The 19,960-nt window shown below is 36.3% G+C and overlaps 1 protein-coding gene across 1 annotated transcript; it reads left to right on the forward strand.

Annotated features, from left to right (window-relative positions):
• Nucleotides 1–12,990: 12,990 nt before the first annotated feature.
• On the forward strand, nucleotides 12,991–19,443 carry LOC137003226 (zinc finger protein 420-like; the record flags this gene model as incomplete). The annotated part of the gene is made up of 3 exons (XM_067363299.1): nucleotides 12,991–13,048; nucleotides 17,711–18,828; nucleotides 18,913–19,443. Coding segments are annotated over 3 exons (1,707 nt in total), but the record flags the coding sequence as incomplete, so codon positions are not given.
• Nucleotides 19,444–19,960: the final 517 nt, after the last annotated feature.

Here is a 19,960-nt window from a genome sequence, read left to right on the forward strand (position 1 = left end):
ATTTCTAATTTTACTGAGAGAGAGAATAAGACAAGTGGGAACAGCAGAGCAAGTGAATATTTGTATGTGTAAATATGTTTAATAATTTTACACTGGCAGAATCATTTTACAATCATACACACAAATCTATATTAAACAACACACCAGCAGCACAAGTAACATTACATGCAGAAAAAATATGTTGAGTGGTTAAAGGGTTTGTTCACCCAAAAATGAAAATTCTGTCATTTATTACTCACCCTCATGTCGTTTCACACCCGTTAGACCTTCGTTAATCTTCAGAACACAACTTAGGATATTTTAGTTGAAATCCGATGGCTCTGTGAGGCCTTCATAGGGAGCAATGACATCCAAGATCCATAAAGGTACTAAAAACACATCTAAATCAGTTCATGTGAGTACAGTGGTTCAATATTAATATTATAAAGCGACAAGAATATTTTTGGAGCACCAAAAAAACAAAATAACGACTTATTTAGTGATGGCCGATTTCAAAACACTGCTTCAGGAAGCATCGGATCATAAATGAATCAGTGTATCGAATCATGAATCGGATCGCGGGTCAAACCCACCAAACGGCTGAAATCACGTGACTTTGGCGCTCCAAACAGATTCAATACACTGATTCACAATGCTCCGATGATTCCTGAAGCAGTGTTTTGAAATCGGCCATCACTAAATAAGTCGTTATTTTGCTTTTTTGGCGCACCAAAAATATTCTCATGGCTTTATAATATTAATATTGAACCACTGTACTCACATGAACTGATTTAAATATGTTTTTAGTACCTTTATGGATCTTGGATGTCATTGCTCCCTATGAAGGCCTCACAGAGCCATCGGATTTCAACTAAAATATCCTAATTTGTGTTCCGAAGATTAACAAATGTCTTACGGGTGTGAAGCGGCATTAGGGTGAGTAATAAATGACAGAATTTTCATTTTTGGGTGAACTAACCCTTTAAACTTCAGACTTCGTTCGGAATTCAAATGTCTCTTCAACTTGGTCTGTGACCAATCAGATTTTGTTGCTCACTGCTTTCAGCCAATCAGAGCTGCTGACGTCACGGTCCTTGTCTGAATCCCCCTTGCTAACCAACTGCAGAACCGCAGTTCCAAACGTCATGACAGTCTGAGGACGACAGCGCCAGACAGCCTGAGGGCGGAAGTGGGCGGAGTAACAGTATCACGTCGGATGTGGGCGGAGTTAGCGACAAACAAATAAACAACGGTGCACCGAAGAAGAGAACACGGCAAAAAGTTTCTTTGTGTTGTGTTTTTAATCGATCACATTTATTTGTTGTGTATTTATTCGAAAGTTAACACTTAACATGACTCAAATATTTTGTAAATGGGCTTCAAAGTCACTTTATTGCGTCTTTTGATATTTTACAAATCGTCTCACGTTGCTTGCCAGTAGTGATGGGAAAACAAGGCTTTCTGAAGTGTTTGAGGCTTTCATCAAATTGTGCCGAAAAAAAGGTTCATTACTCGAAGCTTTTAACACAGTGCACATTAGTGACATCTGGTGGTCAGACTTGTTTTCTTCACAATATCTTAATCATCGCGGAGCAGATCTACAGTTTGAAAAAGCTAGTGACCAAAGTTTCAGAAGTCTGTGACACAATGAATCACTCTCGTCTTGAATCAGTTCTATCTAATCTGATGTAATGTCATCTAAATTAATTTGTGACAATGAGACCACCACTCGCGTCATGTGTAACCTTCAATAATATAAAAGATACAATGATGTGATCATAACTGACATGAGTAGTTAAAAAATTATTTTGGGTGAGCTGTTTAACCCTTATGTTCTGTTCAAGGTCTCTGAGACCCCAGCAATAAAACATGATTAAATGCATTTTCCTTTATGCATCAACTGAAGCGCCAATTTTTCAAACCAGCTGTCTCGACTTTCCGATACTGCATGACGTTCGAAGCTTCAAATGTCATCAATCACGTGGTATTGTCATTTCGATACAAGCATCGGTACAGTGTGTGATACAATTGTGCTTTGAAAACTGTGTCGGAGCATCGGAGCCCTGGTATCAACCGTCCCCACTACTTGTCGGGTGAAAAAATACTATAGTAATTTATAGTAAATACTAAAGTGTTTTTGAACTATACTATAGTACTATAAGTTAGTATACTAGTACTATACTAATAAATTGAATTCATTTATTGTAATTCTATAGTTGCTGTGATAATATAACAACTATAGTAATATAAACAAATTACTTTACCCAACATTGTGCCAGTGTTAATTTCGTTGACGAATAATTTTCGTCATAATTTTCGTCAACGACATTTTTTCACGGACAAAAACGAGACGATGACTAAATAAAAATGCGTTTTGAATGACTAAAACTATGACTAAAATCTACTCTAATTTTCGTCAACGAATAAAAACGAGACGAAAATGAAAGAGAGGGACGATTTGGGAAGATATCCAGTCAGGACTGCTGTCCTGTGTGGAAGATGCGCACATTTGAATTGTAATGTGCTGATCTAACCGCGGGAAACGCGGCGCTGTTGCGCGCTCTACAGGCTCGTGCAGCAGCACATCTGACTGCTGCGCAATTAATGAATAGCGCACATTTATGCCATCCGATTGCGTATAAGCTAATGTTGATGAATTATGACAATGTTTACTACACGATGTTTATATGGTAGCATGTTTTAGACTGTTGAAAGAATGCATATTTATCTACCTCGTGAGCAGCCTGCTACAGTGCAGACTGCAGACATTTCAGAATAAGAGTCACGGTGTATTTCGGGATGGTTTATAATTATTATTTTTTTCCTGGTCATTATTGTTATTTTGTTTAAACAATAAACTGTATTTAATTTATTTTCTGTTTAATTCATAGTAAACTACTGTATCTTCTGTCACAGGAAGGAAAGACTAAGAACATTATTTGACACATTATTCAATATATTTTACAAGTATTATAGTTATTAAAGTAGTTATTATAGTTAACTAAACCTAAAACCAAAGAAATCTTCATTACTTTAAATAAACATTAACTGAAATAAAAGATAAATATATAAAAATGTAAACTTATAAAAATGTAAACTTAATAGTTTCTAAGCTTTAGCTTAACCTGAGGTATTAAAATAAACAAAAAATAAAAAGTTATAGACATTTAAAAGCAAAAACTAAAAGACATAAACAAAAAATTACTAAAACTTTTAACTAAAATTACAATGAAAGCAGGAAAAACTAAAAATCAAATCTAATAATTTTTTTAAAATGAAATCTATAATAGTAGCCTACCTCAATGATAAGTGTGTCAATCCCTGAAAAGTACTGAATTTTGCTCTTTCACGTGTTTTTGCACTTGAACGATCAAAAACCGTCCACTTTGGTGAGCAAAGTACAGTTGGGTGAACATAAACAGTTTGGGGAATATCAGATGTACCTATATCAGTGTATTGGATCTGTGGAAGCATTTTTATTGGAAATGCTTAATGCTTACAATTTAACTAAATTAGATTTTAGTCGACTAATTCTACTGTAGATTTAGTCGACTAAAATCTTATGATATTTAGTCGACTAAAACTAGACTAAAACTAAAACAATTTCCAATGACTAAAATATGACTAAAACTAAATGGCATTTTAGTCAAAAGACTATGACTAAAACTAAATCAAAATTTGCTGTCAAAATTAACACTGCATTGTGCTAAGTTTTCAACCACTTTAGGGTATATTATACTACTTTATACACACTACAGTTTACTGTAGTAAAAACTAAAGTATACTACAGTATTTATAACAGTTTATCAGTTCACTATAGTTAATACTTCAGTATTCTGTAGCATTCATTAGTGTTGTAAATACTATAATATATACAGTATACAAAAATTTACTATAGTATGGTTCAAAAAAATATAGTATTTATTATAGTATTTTTTTCACATGGGTGGTTATATATTCATGGTTTGTGATTTTACTTTGTTGTTGGTGCTGTATTTTATTTCATTGGTTACATTTTACATTACTGACCAATGTTTTGTGGATTTTTAGAGACATATTACTATTGGGAGATGCTTCGCTTTACTTCATTTACTGTGATGCAAAATGTGCAGCAACAATTTCCACTGTCCAGTGTTTTAAACCGACCAGACGGCAAAAGTTGAATGCACACCTTCAAATTTACTTCAAAAAGGCTGTTGTCCATGAAGGTATGTATTCAGAATACAATTAAATTGTACAATACAATTTAATTGTATTCTGAATTTAAAATGTTGTTTTTGCAATGCAGTAAGTACACTCAAAAAATTATTTTTGATGCTGTTTTTAAACAATTTATTTTGATTCAACACCATTGTATCAGGTTTGTATCAGTGTGGAAACTCTTATGCATTTAAAGCAAGCCTGAAGAAGCACATGTTAAGTCATGCTGGAATAAAGCCTTTCAGCTGCTCTCAGTGTGGAAAGAGTTTCACCCGTAAACCAGGATTTATTCTTCACATGAGAATTCACACTAAAGAGATGGCTTTCGCATGTTCTCTGTGTGGGAAGAGTTTTAAATGGAAAACAAGTCTCAAAGCTCATCTGGACTCTCACTCTCACTCTGAACCACAAGAATTTAACTGTGATCACTGCAGTAAGACATTTGCTTTGCCATCATTACTGAAGAGTCACCAGAAAGTTCATGAAAAAGAGGAGCCTTACTCCTGTTTGTGGAAGGAGGTTTAAAAGGGTTGACTTTTTTAAAAGGCTCCAGAAAACACATGAGAGCATGAAAAACTCCTGTGCTGTGTAGGGATGGACATTTAAGGTTTTAATGATGTCACTATTTTAACCAATGCTGCTAATCAATCCGGTTCTTTAACAGTGTTCTTATTCGTTCTTTTTGTTGTGTAAAGGATAAGTCTACTTTCAAATAAAAATTTCCTAATAATTTACTCACCCCCATGTCATCCAAGATGTCCATGTCCTTCTTTCTTCAGTCAAAAAGAAATTAAGGTTTTTGATGAAAAAATTCTCCTTATAGTGGACTTCAATGGCCTCTAAAAGGTTGAAGGTCAAAATTAGTTTTAGTGCAGCTTCAAATGGCTTTAAACAATACCAGACAAGGAATAAGGGTCTTATCTAGCAAAACGATCAGTCATTTTCTTAAAAATAAATACACATGTAAATGCATGATCGCCATACTTCCGCCTTGTGTATTCATCAAAAAGCTTATGCTGCATGTCCTACATACAGAAAAATGGAACTGGCACCATGTTCGTTCCATAATTAGAATAGGAAAGGCGTAGGACATACAGCGTAAACGTTTTGAAGAATACGGAAGGTGGAAGCATTTACAAAGGCAATCATTTGTGTTTATGAAGCATATACATTTGTTTTGTTTTAGTTTTTTTTAGAAAATGACCGATAAGTTCGCTAGATAAGACCCTTATTCCTTGTCTGGTTTAATTCAGTCATGTTTAATCCAACAGTAGAAGAGTTTGATGTGTAGAAAGAAAGATCTGCTCGTGATTGCAGATATTTTTTAATTTTCCTGTCAACAAGGAGGCAAAAAAATATTGCATCAAAGATGAGTTGTACTGGAAGCTTGTCCAAGCAAGTATTCTGCTGGCTAAGTCTGGCGTGGGTGGGAAAGCTGCATCAGTAGAATCCATTTCTATTCCTGGTAAAGGAAGTGATTCAAGTTGTGATACTTCTATGTTGCTAAAAGAATTAAATCTCGAATTCAAGAAACAGGAGCATGAAACAACTGTTAAAGCCTAAAGCTCTGGAGATGGAGGTGGACTGAGATATTAAGTTCTGAAGGCTGGATGTTGAAGCCGGGAAACGCCTCCAGCCAACCTCAACTGGAAATAGCTAAGCCTGCACTCTTTGTCCCTGCATTTTCCTCTTCAAGGCCTCTTTACATCTTTCTTCCCACAGCACCGTAAGTTCAATTAGGATGATCCTCTTTACCTCCTCAGACCATATGACCACATCAGGCCTCAGGGATGTTTGGACCACTTAGGCAAAGTATTTCACCTGCATGAGGCTCTTCTTGGTCTTGTTGGAGGAGGCTGGTTTCTCCCCTTCCCTGATGAACTAAATGGATGGCGCTGGTCTCATGTGGGTCTTGACACTTTTTTGTCTCTCCTGTTCCAAGATGTCAGCCTGTGCTTTGAGGACCTTTTCATGATGCCTTCTGTATCTCTAAGTGCAGATTTGCACCCTGCAAGTAAGACGCCAACATGCCTCTCCCTCCACATAACTTGCACAGCAAGTCCTCCCTCATTCCCCACCTGTGCAGGTTTGTTGGAATGATCGGAGTAGGAAAGAGGTGCAAAAGGGCACTATTTTCCAATCATTAATCGTCTTTTTTATTTAACAAGATACTAATTCAGCATAAAAAAACAAACAAACCAGAATGTCAGAGCTTATCACAGTGACTTCATTTGACCTATACTTGAGGTACAGAGGAAGCGGTACTGTCCGACCACCGTATTGAATGTGCTGAGTTTACATGAATCCTCTGTCAGTTTAATGGCACAGTATCCTGATCTGGCATCTAATCCACTCAAATACTTTGCACCTGAGAATCTGGAGATAACATCATCCAAGGTTTATAGAGTGTAATGCAGTCTTTTGATTTCCTTTGTTTAGGTTGCGCAGATCAAGGCAGTCTCCAGTTGTTTTTCTACTACAACTAAAGTGTTGATCCAGTCTGTTGGTTTGGTTACCTTTGCAATGATTCCTTGATGCTCCTTTCTGTCTAATTCCTCCTTTAGACGTCCGCATGGTGTGAATTGAATTTTTCGTGGGGTATATAACACTGGAACTGCAGTGGGGTCTATGTGTATTTTACACTCATCTAGAAATTTCCCTATTCCTTTGAAGATGTCAGCATATTCGCTTAGCAGAACGTTACTTTGTTTTGTGTCGGTTTGCACAGAGAGGACCAGTTTTATAGTCCTAGTATAGGTGGTACTTGGGTGTCAATGATGTAGAATTCTTGCATGGCTTTGGTCTCCTTGTCCCTGCAAAAAACAGGATGCTCTTTAGTTGCTTGGGCTTAACACATGGCTGCAAAAAAACCCTGCAACATAAAGGGACTGAACTTCTTCAAAAATCTTTTCTGGAGTCAGAGACAAATGTTTCCTTGACACCCTTCACCACATCTTTTTACAAGAGTGTGTTTAACTGTTTAGAAGCAGATCTCCTAGAAGTGGTAAACGTCTCACTTCTTTTTTGGGACTTTTCCAAACTCCCTGAAAACTGCAGTTGTTAAGCCCCTCCTGAAAAAGAAAAATCTGGATAACACCATATTGAGCAACTACAGACCAATGGATGTTTTGACAACTTTCAATCTGGTTCCCGACCGCATCACAGCACAGAGACAGCACTTATAAAAACAATAAATGATATTCGCCTGAACACAGATACAGGTAAATTATCAGTGCTGGTTCTACTCAACCTCAGTGCTGCGTTTGACACTGTCGATCACAACAGGCTGACAGGCTGGAAAATTGGGTTGGGCTTTCTGGGATGGTCCTTAAATGGTTCAGGTCATACTTAAAAGAGAGAGTTTATTATGTGAGTATCAGTGACCATAAGTCTGAGTGGACATCCATGACATGCGGAGTCCCTCAAGGTTCAATACTTGCTCCCCTTAATGAAAAAAAACATTTGTTTTTCCATATTGTTACATTATGATGAGACCCCCCTTAGAAAATGGACAAAATTCATCCTCAAAATCAACATTTAATTTTTTTTTCAGTACCAAAAAAAAAAAAAAAAAAAGCTAAACTTTGACAAAAAAGTAGCTTTTATTGTTATAATTGTGATTTCATAATATTTAGATATGAATCCAACTGAAAAAAAAAAAAAAAAAAACTTGTGAAAAGAGGTCTTTCAGTCAGTCAAATAGCAAATAGTGGAGCTCTGCAACATTTACTGGTAAAAGTGATGATGATGGGCAAAAATCTTACACTAAAGATGGGCAAAAATATTACACTAAATCATGTCGAATTATCTATGTTATCCCCATGAATGAAATTTAGAAATGTTGGACTTTTATAAAGGGAATTTTACATAAAATGCTGTTTTTGTTCAAAAACTTACTCAACAAAATATTTATTTATATAAATTTAAAAGATATGATAAACCCTCCAAAAACTGCACAAATATGAAGTTAAAACATTAATAAACAGGGTACAATTACTTTTGTTTTTTTAAAAAAACTATTATTGTGTTAGAAAATTACATTTTGTTGCCTGGGGTCACTGGAGACCCCAAAGACCCCGAATGTGACTTTTTTTCTACATTAACATAAAAACAATATATCACTCCAATTGTTTTTTTTATTTGTAGATCTTTTTTCCTCATACAGTTATTTTCATTTTGGGTGAACTTTATACAATATTGCATTACTCCCTAAAAAAGCAACTAATTGTGTTACTTTTTATGAAAATAATGCATTACATTACTTTTGCGTTACTGTTTCTCACCTGGGCTGGGCTTGCTTGCTTGCTGTGTTTTTTTTTTTAATAACAACAACAAAAAAAAAAATCTCTTTTTGCGAAATGTTAAGACTCTTTCACACCAAAAGTGAAATAAATAAGCCTCAGGCTAAAGGAAACTATTTACGCCTGTACAGTAGAGGGCGCAGCTTAAACCTTTCAGCTGTATGGCCATTCTGGATTGAAGAAGAATAGTATACAGGGGAAGGAAGTTCAAAACTCTTATTTCTAAATCTAATATAAAGTTATTTCTGATTATTGGTATGGTTGAATTAGGTCATTGAAGGTCAGCCGCAAAGACATTGGCAAATAAAGTGAGATTAAATGCATTAAATGAAAGATAAATCTTATCAGTCTTATTTTTCTTTCCCGGTTTCTCCGTTTTCTCTCTCGCTGGTCTGTAAGGTTTCAAGAGAAGAGTTGTTTTTGTTTCATCACACATCTGTTCTTAGTCTAGGAGAAAAGGTTGCTCCGGGATGAATGGTACCTTCAGACGGAAACTGACTTATTATAACGGATACAGACTTATTATTCTTATTATTCTATAATGATGGAATATATTCTCATTAGACAGTTGTTACAGTTACACACCACCCCCTAAACATGTATGAAAGCTAAAGTACAAGTTGAGAAGGTTTTGTGAACGGATTGACTCATTAAAAAAAAAGTATGCATTTTGGCAAAACTGTCTGTTTCTTTGATATTAAGTGTTTTAATTCAAATGATTAAAAGTGTTATGATGATTAAAAGTGTTGAAATATTAAGTGACAGCTGTTATCTCTGCAGCTCCACTGTCATTTTTCCAGATTTCCCATTGACAAACACCACAAAAAAAGTTTGACCAAAAAAAAAAAAAAACCCTTCGACACGCCCATTTTCCGAGCTGCAGTCACCCGTTCTCCTTCAGTTAAATCAGTTCAGTCTTCAGAGGGGAGGAGAGCAGTTCAAGGTATTTCTTATATTTTTACATAACCATCAAACACACTTTATACAGTTTATTTAAGCGATATTTTACAGGCTCATTTCTGTGTTGTTTTCATCGAGCACAGCGCGTTCTTGTGCGTCTTTTCTGGCTACTGAAATAAACATTTAGTGCAGCAGCATGTGAGGAACATATGTTGAATTCATTCAGACCTGAGCGATTTTGTCTTTTGTGTGTTCGTTCGTGTGATCTTTTGATGTTTGGGGAGATAATTAACTTTTACTGAATGCCAAGTCAAAAGTCTGAAGTTTGAAATCTGTGAGATGAATTGATGGGGATCGAGCGTGTGCGCCTATTACTATGAATACGGTGATCTCGAGTTCCCCAGATGTTTCTTTCCGTTTAATATTTCTTTCTATCTTTCTGAAATGTATCTTTTTCTTTCTATCTGTCTATCATTTCTATCTGATCTTTCTTTCTATCTGACTGAAGGATTCTGTGTTTAAAGTACTGGTCTCTGCATTGAATGAAGGAAGACAGAGGGTCTTTTGTCCTCTGTTGAAGCTCAGCTGTAGTCTATATTATAACATCTGTTTCTCTTTATGTACCGGAACAACTTCAATGTATGGTATGAGGCTCCTGGAGCTAATAAGGAGACAGGGAATGGTCCTTTGGAAGGGGGTCTTCTTGGATCCCCAGGAATGCATGCATCACCTGACTGTGAGATGACCATATTTAGATTTGTTGCACATTCCTATACCATGAGCTATGATGTACTCTCTCTCTCATTGGTTAAATCCATATCTCACTTTCTATATAATCACAGACCCAGCTAAATAAAAACGAGACTTTATACTCTCCGTCAGCGCTGAGATTGTTCACTCAATTGCCAATTAAGAGGCACACCTCGGGAGTAGTTTTTTAACATTGATATTTCTCTTTCTTTATTTATTTCAAATATGTCTCCTTTCTTTCTTTCTGATATTTCTGTTCCTTTCTTTCTTTCTGATATTTTTCTTTCTAATGTTTCTCTTTCTGTTTTTATGTGTGTTGTGCATATAGTGCGGGACATCCCTTATGAGAACTGGCCATTATTTTACCTACTTATTAGAAATGAGGACTTTATAGGCATCTGAAGTAGTAAAATGTGACATCTCCAAAACGCTGTAGTAAAATGGTTTCATGTGGTGTGTATGGGACGTCTTCTATAAGAACTGGCCATTAGTTTTTTCTTCTTATTAGAAATGTGGTCCTCTTAGGCCTCCGAAGTCAAATAATGTGATATATCTAAAAAATGCTGCAGTAAAATGGTTTGATATGAGGTATGCACACAGTATGAGATGTCCCCTATGAAAACTGACCATTCGTTTTTTCTACTTATTTGAAGTGAGGTCAAATAATGTGATGTATCTCAAACATGCTCATGTGAGGTATGCATACTGAAAAAGAAAGAAAAAAATAGACAGATAGCTGATAGATATCAGAAAAGAAAGAGAAATACCAGAAAGAAAGAGAATGAAAAGTATCAGATAGAAAGAAATATCAGAAATAAAGAAAGAAAAAAGAGAATATCAGAAAGAATGAAAACTATCAGATAGAAAGAAATATCAGAACAGAAAGAGAAATATCAGAAAGAAAGAAAAGCAAGAGATTGAAAAATATCAGATAGAAAGAAAGAAATATCAGAAAGAAAGGAAGAAAGAAAGATACCAGACAGAAAAAAAGAGAATATCAGAAAGAAAGAAAAGCAAGAGAATGAAAAATATCAGATAGAAAGAAAGAAATATCAGAAAGAAAGGAAGAAAGAAAGATACCAGAAAGAAAAAAAGAGAATATCAGAAAGAAAGAAAAGCAAGAGAATGAAAAATATCAGATAGAAAGAAAGAAATATCAGAAAGAAAGGAAGAAAGAAAGATACCAGAAAGAAAAAAAGAGAATATCAGAAAGAAAGAAAAGCAAGAGAATGAAAAATATCAGATAGAAAGAAAGAAATATCAGAAAGAAAGGAAGAAAGAAAGATACCAGAAAGAAAAAAAGAGAATATCAGAAAGAAAGAGAATGAAAAGTATCAGATAGAAAGAAATATCAGAAATAAAGAAAGAAAAGAGAATATCAGAAAGAATGAAAACTATCAGATAGAAAGAAATATCAGAACAGAAAGAGAAATATCAGAAAGAAAGAAAAGCAAGAGAATGAAAAATATCAGATAGAAAGAAAGAAATATCAGAAAGAAAGGAAGAAAGAAAGATACCAGAAAGAAAAAAAGAGAATATCAGAAAGAAATATCAGAAAGAAAAGCAAGAGAATGAAAAATATCAGATAGAAAGAAAGAAATATCAGAAAGAAAGGAAGAAAGAAAGATACCAGAAAGAAAAAAAGAGAATATCAGAAAGAAAGAAAAGCAAGAGAATGAAAAATATCAGATAGAAAGAAAGAAAGGAACAAAGAAAGATACCAGAAAGAAAAAAAGAGAATATCAGAAAGAAATATCAGAAAGAAAGAAAGAAAGAAAGAAAGAAAGAAAGAAGAAAGAACATCAGAAAGAATGAAAACTATCAGATAGTAAGAAATATCAGAAAAGAAAGAAAAATATCAGAAAGAAAGAAAGAAATACCAGAAATACAGGAAGAAAGAAAGAAAGAGAATATCAGAAAGAAAGAAAGAAAAATATCAGATGAGAAAGAAAGATCTGGGGAACTCGAGCGCTCTGAAAGCGTGTTCTCTCTCTGCTGTTCCTGAAATCACCGTAATCATATTAATAGGCGCACGCACGCTTTTTGGTGGCTTTTTTTCAAACCGCTTTCCGAACCTTATTAAAGAATCCAGGTGTTTAAAGCACACTCAGCGTCATCGCGCATCTGAACAAAATGAGGCTCAGAATTGATCCATGATCGCGATGCATGGGGCGATACATGGATCGATTTTCGTTCTCCCACCCCTAATATATGTATACATTAATTACTGTTTTTAAATATATTTTAAATATATGAACAATCACTCATCGCTGAGGGAGAATATAGTCTCATTTTACTGATAAGAAAAAAGAGAATATATAGAAAGAGTACAAGGGGTGTAGTATAGTTTCAGCCAATGAGAAAGAGAATACATCATATAGCTTATGGTATTGGAATGTGATACATATAGAAAAACAAGTCTAAATATGGCCATCTACTGGTCAGGTACCCATGTGGTCCCTTAAAATCCCAAGGACCTTCTCCTATTCTGGTAATACAGAAAGCAGAGACCATTCCCTGTTTCACATTCACTCCTAGTAGAGCCTTATATGGAAATGGTTCTGGTACATAGAAAACCATATGTTAACATAGGATACAACTTTGACAGAGGAAAAAGGAGCCTCAGTCCACATACTTTCAATGCTGAGACCAACATAAAATCTATCAATATTCTTAAAAAAACTGATAAATTATACATTTTTGTTTTGTCAGCTCTTCCCACAACGATCACATCATATCAGCTCAGCTCCTTCCACAGCAGTTCTCTAATAAATGCTGGAATATTCCCATCAGACGAGCATCAGAGCATCAGGAAGAGCTGAAATCTGCAAAGGAGTTTATTAAAGAGGCCAGTGAGAACATGAGTGATCCAGAACCCTGCAGAATGAAACACACTGAAGATACTGAAGAACAAAGAGGTTGGTGTTTATTCTTCATTCATTCATGATGCTGAACAACATTCATGTTAGATTTTAACAAATGTTCAGTAAAGGGAGGTTTGAGAAACTTTTATTTCGACTGTCAACATCAGTTCAAACTAAATATTAATTCAGCTGTTTCATTTTACATTCTTTATATCTGCTTCACAATTTTTTTCAATGATGTTACCAAAATTTTGGACATTTCTCAATATAGTTCACAACATTGTGATTTTTTTTTTTTTAGCAATAAACTGTAAACAACTAAGTAGATGAACTTTCAAAAAACTTTTTTGGGGCACTGGAGAGGTTTTTAAGTGCCCTGACATTTATGCTTTTTTTTAAGTTGTATATAAACAAGACTTCTGGGTTTTGGAGGTTGTATACTAGTATACTACTGTATACTTTTTACTTTAAAATGATGTGAAAAATATTCTATGAAAAATATGCCTGGAGGCGTGAATAATCCTGAATAATGCTTTGATTCACACCTGAAGTGACATTATTGGGCCACAAAATGAGCCTTTCAGTCAGGTAGGCTAAATACATTTACCTTTATTAATTTGGCAGACACTCAAGAAGTGCTCACAATACAAGTTTCAGACATTGCTTAGAGTCTCAAAAGCTAGAATTGACCCTTCGCAAAGAGGACACTGACAATATGTCGACGGACAAGACAAACAGGTGACTTATGATATTAAACAAAGTCCCAGCTTTCAAACTGTGTAGTTTTTTAATAAATTCAAACAATAAGAACCGTTTTGTGGCTCTTTAATGTGTCGTGACAGATCGCTGTAGCGCCTCATTTCAAGAGGCTCATAAACCGATCATCTCTTCCTACTAGTTCATTTATAGCATCAAATAAACATGAATGAACATCAGAAGGAATGTTGTTTCAAACGTGGAAAGACGTCTATACACACCATTTTTCAAGTTTAACTCCACCAAGGTTAATCTTCTAACTACTGACTGCTTTCTCGGACCAAATGGCGAATTTGGCGTTCTGATTGGTTAGATCGATTGTCAATTCAACTCGCAGCGAAGGGTCAATTGGGAGGGATTAAAAGAAATTAAAGGATTTTTTTATTAAGATGAGGTTAAGTGCTCACGAAAGAGATGGGTTTTTAGCTGTCTTTTGAAGACTGCCAGGGATTCTGTATTCTGGATGAAGGCGGGGAGATCGTTCCACCAGCATTGAGCAGCAATTTTGTGTCTTTCTTCGATGGTACCACAAGCCTTCGCTCCTTTAGTGATCGCAGGCTTCTGGTAGGGATTGTAGGAGTGTAGACTCACAAGAGTGAGTGAAAGTAGGAGGGTGCTGAGCCTGTGGTAGATCTGTAAGCAAGCGTCAACGCCTTGAACTTGATGCAAGCAGCAAGTAATAGCCAGTGCAGAGAGATGAAGAGAGGCATGACATGGCTCATTAATGACGAGACGTGCTGCAGAGTTCTGAATCATTTGTAGAGGCTTGATTGTGCATGATGGCAGTCCAGCCAGAAGAGCATTGCAGTAATCAAGCCTAGAAATGACCAGGGCCTGGACCAGAAGTTGTGTTGCATGTTCTGTTAGAAAGGGCCTGATTTTCCTGATGTTGTATAGTGCAAATCTGCGTGACCGAGCTGTCTTTTGCAATGTGGTCAGGTAGTCATCAAAGATTACTCCAAGATTTATTGCAGAATTTGATGGGGTAATTGAGGCTGTATCTAGAATGATGGTGAAATCGTTGGCAGGGAAGATGAGCAGCTCAGTCTTTGCCAGGTTGAGCTGCAGATGATGTTGTTTCATCCATGCCGAGATGTCCGCCAGACAGCTTGAGATTTGTGCATCTACTGTGGGATCATCTGGTTGGAATGAAAGGTAGAGCTGCGAGTCATCAGGATAGCAATATGCTCACTGTATAAATTTAACAATTAATCTTATAAATACCTTTATAATGTTTTAAATAAAAATGTTCATTAGAGAAATATGCAATGATGATAACGTGAAAAGTGATTCTTTTGAATACTAAAACCGCCAGTAGATGGCGGTAAGTCACTGTCTTAATGCGTGAGTCATTGTGTCATTTATTCAGTAACGAACAAGTGGCTGTATTTATGAATGAATCATTTACTTTCATGGACGATTTGTTCTAAGCCATTCGTTCTAAGTTTTTGTTCATGAAACAGCACTGCGTGTTGTAGTTTTGCCTTGGCATTCATTGGAACTATTATTTTATTGCTAAATAGAGCAATTACTAAAAATACTGTGAAGGACATCATTTGTCACATTTGCAATCGTGTTGGATTTGCATTCTTGCTCATATAATATTATCAACATTTAAAACAAGAACTCACAGAAGGTATCACCTACGTTTTGAACAAAGGTGTCTGGTCTGTACAGATTAGCGATCCCTATACACATATAATTTATATACAAACCCGATTCCAGAAAAGTTGGGACACTATACAAATTGTGAATAAAAAAGGAATGCAATAATTTACAAATCTCATAAACTTATATTTTGTTCACAATTGAATATAGATAACATGTCAAATGTTGAAAGTGAGACATTTTGAAATGTCATGCCAAATATTGGCTCATTTTGAATTTCATGAGAGCTACACATTCCAAAAAAGTTGGGACAGGTAGCAATAAGAGGCCGGAAAGGAGTTTCTCAGAGAAAAATTGCAAAGAGTTTGAAGTTATCATCATCTACAGAGCATAATATCATCCAAAGATTCAGAGAATCTGGAACAATCTCTGTGCGTAAGGGTCATGGCCGGAAAACCATACTGGATGCCCGTGATCTTCGGGCCCTTACTGTAATGGAATCACAACATGGGCTCAGGAATACTTCCAGAAAACATTGTCGGTGAACACAATCCACCGTGCCATTCGCCGTTGCCGGCTAAAACTCAATAGGTCAAAAAAGAAGCCATATCTAAACATGATCCAGAAGAGCAGGTGTTTTCTCTGGGCCAAGGCTCATTTAAATTGGGCTGTGGCAAAGTGGAAAACTGTTCTGTGGTCAGACAAATCAAAATTTGAAGTTCTTTTTGGAAAACTGGGACGCCATGTCATCCGGACTAAACAGGACAAGGACAACCCAAGTTGTTGTCAGTGCTCAGTTCAGAAGCCTGCATCTCTGATGGTATGGGGTTTCATGAGTGCGTGTGGCATGGGCAGCTTACACATCTGGAAAGGCACCATCAATACTGAAAGGTATATCCAAGTTCTAGAACAACATATGCTCCCATCCAGACATCGTCTCTTTCAGGGAAGACCTTGCATTTTCCAACATGACAATGCCAGACCACATACTGCATCAATTACAACATCATGGCTGCGTAGAAGAAGGATCCGGGTACTGAAATGGCCAGCCTGCAGTCCAGATCTTTCACCCATAGAAAACATTTGGCGCATCATAAAGAGGAAGATGCGACAAAGAAGAGCTAAGACAGTTGAGCAACTAGAAGCCTGTATTAGACAAGAATGGGACAACATTCCTATTCCTAAACTTGAGCAACTTGTCTCCTCGGTCCCCAGACGTTTTCAGACTGTTATAAAAAAAGAAGAGGGGGTGCCACACAGTGGTAAACATGGCCTTGTCCCAACATTTTTGAGATGTGTTGATGCCATGAAATTTAAAATCAACTTATTTTCCCTTAAAATGATACATTTTCTCAGTTTAAACATTTTATATGTCATCTATGTTGTATTCTGAATAAAATATTGACTTTTGAAACTTCCACATCATTGCATTCTGTTTTATTCACAATTTGTACAGTGTCCCAACTTTTTTGGAATCGGGTTTTTATAAATATATACTATAAAATTAAAATTATTAAATTTAAATGTAATTATAAAATATAAATTTAAAAGATAAATTTATAGCAGTGTTTTTTTTTTTTATGAGGTAGCAATATATGATAGATAGGACAGAACAAAAAATGCTATTAACAATCTTTCAGCACGTAAAAGTATTAAAATATGAACGGCTCCCATACAGAGTGGCACAAAGCGCTTATGCGCATCCTGTGTGCAGAATGAAGTGCTTGAAGCATCATGGAGTGTCAGTGCGCAGCAGCAGAGCTCCACATTTTAAAGTTCAAAGCACAAATTGAAGATATATTGATGTGTATTGTATTACCGATATCTTTGTCTACAGATGAAGTATTATAGCATAAACATTAAATCATCTTGGAGGGAGTTTCATTGTGTTGACTGTCGTAACCGAACGCAACACGCAGTTTGAACGCTGAATGGAAAATGACTGAAGGAGAAAGCCGCAGCGGAGGGAGGCATTTATGTGAACTTTATTTTAATGACTTAAATATTTAGCTGTACCTCAAATTAAACTATGGAATGGCTTCAGAACACTTAGAATATAGTGCACAAAAACTTTATGGTGCTTTTTAATGTTTTGTGCCTTTTGTAGGGCTTAACAATAACACAGAATAGTACACGCACAATATCGGATTTGGATCGGTCCCATTCGGCTGATATGGCAAAAATGGCAGTATCGGAGCCGATACCCGATCTGAGTATCAGATCGGTGCATCCCTACTAATAAGTTGTCTACTTACTACTATTAGTTCTCTACTTTCAGTTGTTTATTTTCTCCCATTATATCAAGGGTCACTTTTACTAAAAATGAAATTATAATTTTTTTATTGATTTCAGACCCGATGGAAGAGAGTGAGGAGAGTGAAGAACTGAGTGAAGTGGAGGAGGAACATCATGACAAACCTGGAGAAAAACCTTTGAGTCGCTCAAAGACTAAAAAGACATTTTTAAAGAAAAGAAAAGCAAGGAAATCTTTCACCTGCTCTCAGTGTGGAAAGAGTGTGACAACCAAACAAAGTCTTAAGGTTCACATGAGGATCCACACTGGAGAGAAGCCGCATGCATGTGATCAGTGTGGGATGAGTTTCAGGCAAAAACCAAATCTTGGGCAACACATGAAGATCCACACTGGAGAGAAACCATTCACATGTGATCAATGTGGGACAAGCTTCGCATCAAAAGTATATCTTAAGGAACACATGACGATCCACACTGGAGAGAAGCCGTTCACATGTGATCAATGTGGGAAGAGTTTCCCATACAAACAAAGTCTTAAGGCTCATTTGAGACTTCATACTGGAGAGAAGCTGTTCACATGTGATCAGTGCTGGAAGAGATTCACGCAAAAAATACACCTTAAGGTTCACATGAGGATCCACACTGGAGAGAAGCCGCATGGATGTGATCAATGTGGGAGGAGATTCACTTGTTCAACACACCTTAAAAATCACATGAGGATCCACACCGGAGAGAAGCCGTTCATGTGTGATCAGTGTGAAAAAAGTTTCTCAAACAAAGAAAGTCTTGATCGTCACCTGAGGGTTCATACTGGAGAGAGGCCGTTCACATGTGATCAATGCGGGAAGAGTTTTGTGGATTCTTCAAAACATAAAAGACACATGAAAATCCACACTGGAGAGAAGCCGTACGCATGTGATCAATGTGGGTTTAGTTTCACAGAAAAAACAAAACTCAAGATACACATGAGGATCCACACTGAAGAAAGGCCATTCGCATGCGATAAATGTGGGAAGAGTTTCAAGGATTTAGGATGGCTTAAGATTCACATGAGAATCCACACTGGAGAAAAGCCTTTCATGTGTGAACAGTGTGAAAAGAGATTCTCAAACAAACAAAATCTTAAGCTTCACATGAGGATCCACACTGGAGAGAAACCGTTCACATGTGATCAGTGTGGGAAGAGCTTCAAAGATAAACCAAGTCTTGAGCTTCACATGAGAGTTCACACCGGAGAGAAGCCATACATGTGTGTTCAGTGTGAAAAGAGATTCACACACAGACAAAATCTTAATGCACACATGAGGATCCACACCGGAGAGAAGCCATTCACATGTGATCACTGCGGCAAAACATTTATTGTGTCATCAGCCCTGAAGAAACACCTGACAGTTCATACGAAGGAGAAGCCACATTCATGTTCTGTGTGTGGAAAGAGTTTTTCACTGCTGCAAAGTTTACAGGAACATCAGAATATACACACTGGTGTAAAAGCGTATATGTGCTTTGAGTGTGGGAAGACTTTTACTCAAGCAAGTGCTTTAAGGCAGCACAAGAAGATTCACACTGGAGAAAAACCTTTCAATTGTTCACACTGTGACAAGAGTTTTAGTGTTTCATCATCTCTGAAAATACATGAGAGGATTCACACTGGAGAAAAACCTTACAAGTGTTCACACTGTGACAAGAGATTCAGTCAGTCATCATCTCTGAAAATACATGAGATGATCCACAGCAGAGAGAAGCCGCACACGTGTGATCAGTGTGGAAAGAGTTTCTCTTGTAAAAGTCAATTGAAGCTTCACATGAAGATCCATACAAGATCCACATGAGAAACCACTTAGTGGCAAAACCACTTAGTTTCCTAACAGCCATGATGAGTGATGGGACATTTTGTTGGTTGATTGTAGGAGTGGGTGACCTGATGAGTTTATATTGTGATCTTGAAGATGTCCACCAACTACTTTTCAAGAGAATCATGGAGATTGTGATCTTATATGTATTCATAATTGTTATATTTCTATGGGTGTGCCAAAAAATATGCCAAAATTAACCTCTCTTTGTTTTGTTGTTTAGTATCTTTAATAGTGTTCTGTGACAGTCTTAACCATACCACTTTTAGTTTGCCATCTCGTTTTGGATATTATTTTGCTACTTTCCCCCTTTAGTTTTCTTTCTTTTAGATGCCGTTGTTCTCTGCCCATTAGTAAGGTGAACAGGGTTAAATGTGTACATATACCTCAGGTAAGAATGGGAACACTATCCTACATGTTTTGTGTTTGTTAGCATAAGTTAGGACGTTTGATGCTGAAGATCTGATTTATTTTCTTTTATTTCTTTGTTAGGTTA

This window comes from Chanodichthys erythropterus, chromosome 3, assembly GCF_024489055.1.
Source record: "Chanodichthys erythropterus isolate Z2021 chromosome 3, ASM2448905v1, whole genome shotgun sequence".
NCBI classification, from domain to species: Eukaryota; Metazoa; Chordata; class Actinopteri; order Cypriniformes; family Xenocyprididae; genus Chanodichthys; species Chanodichthys erythropterus.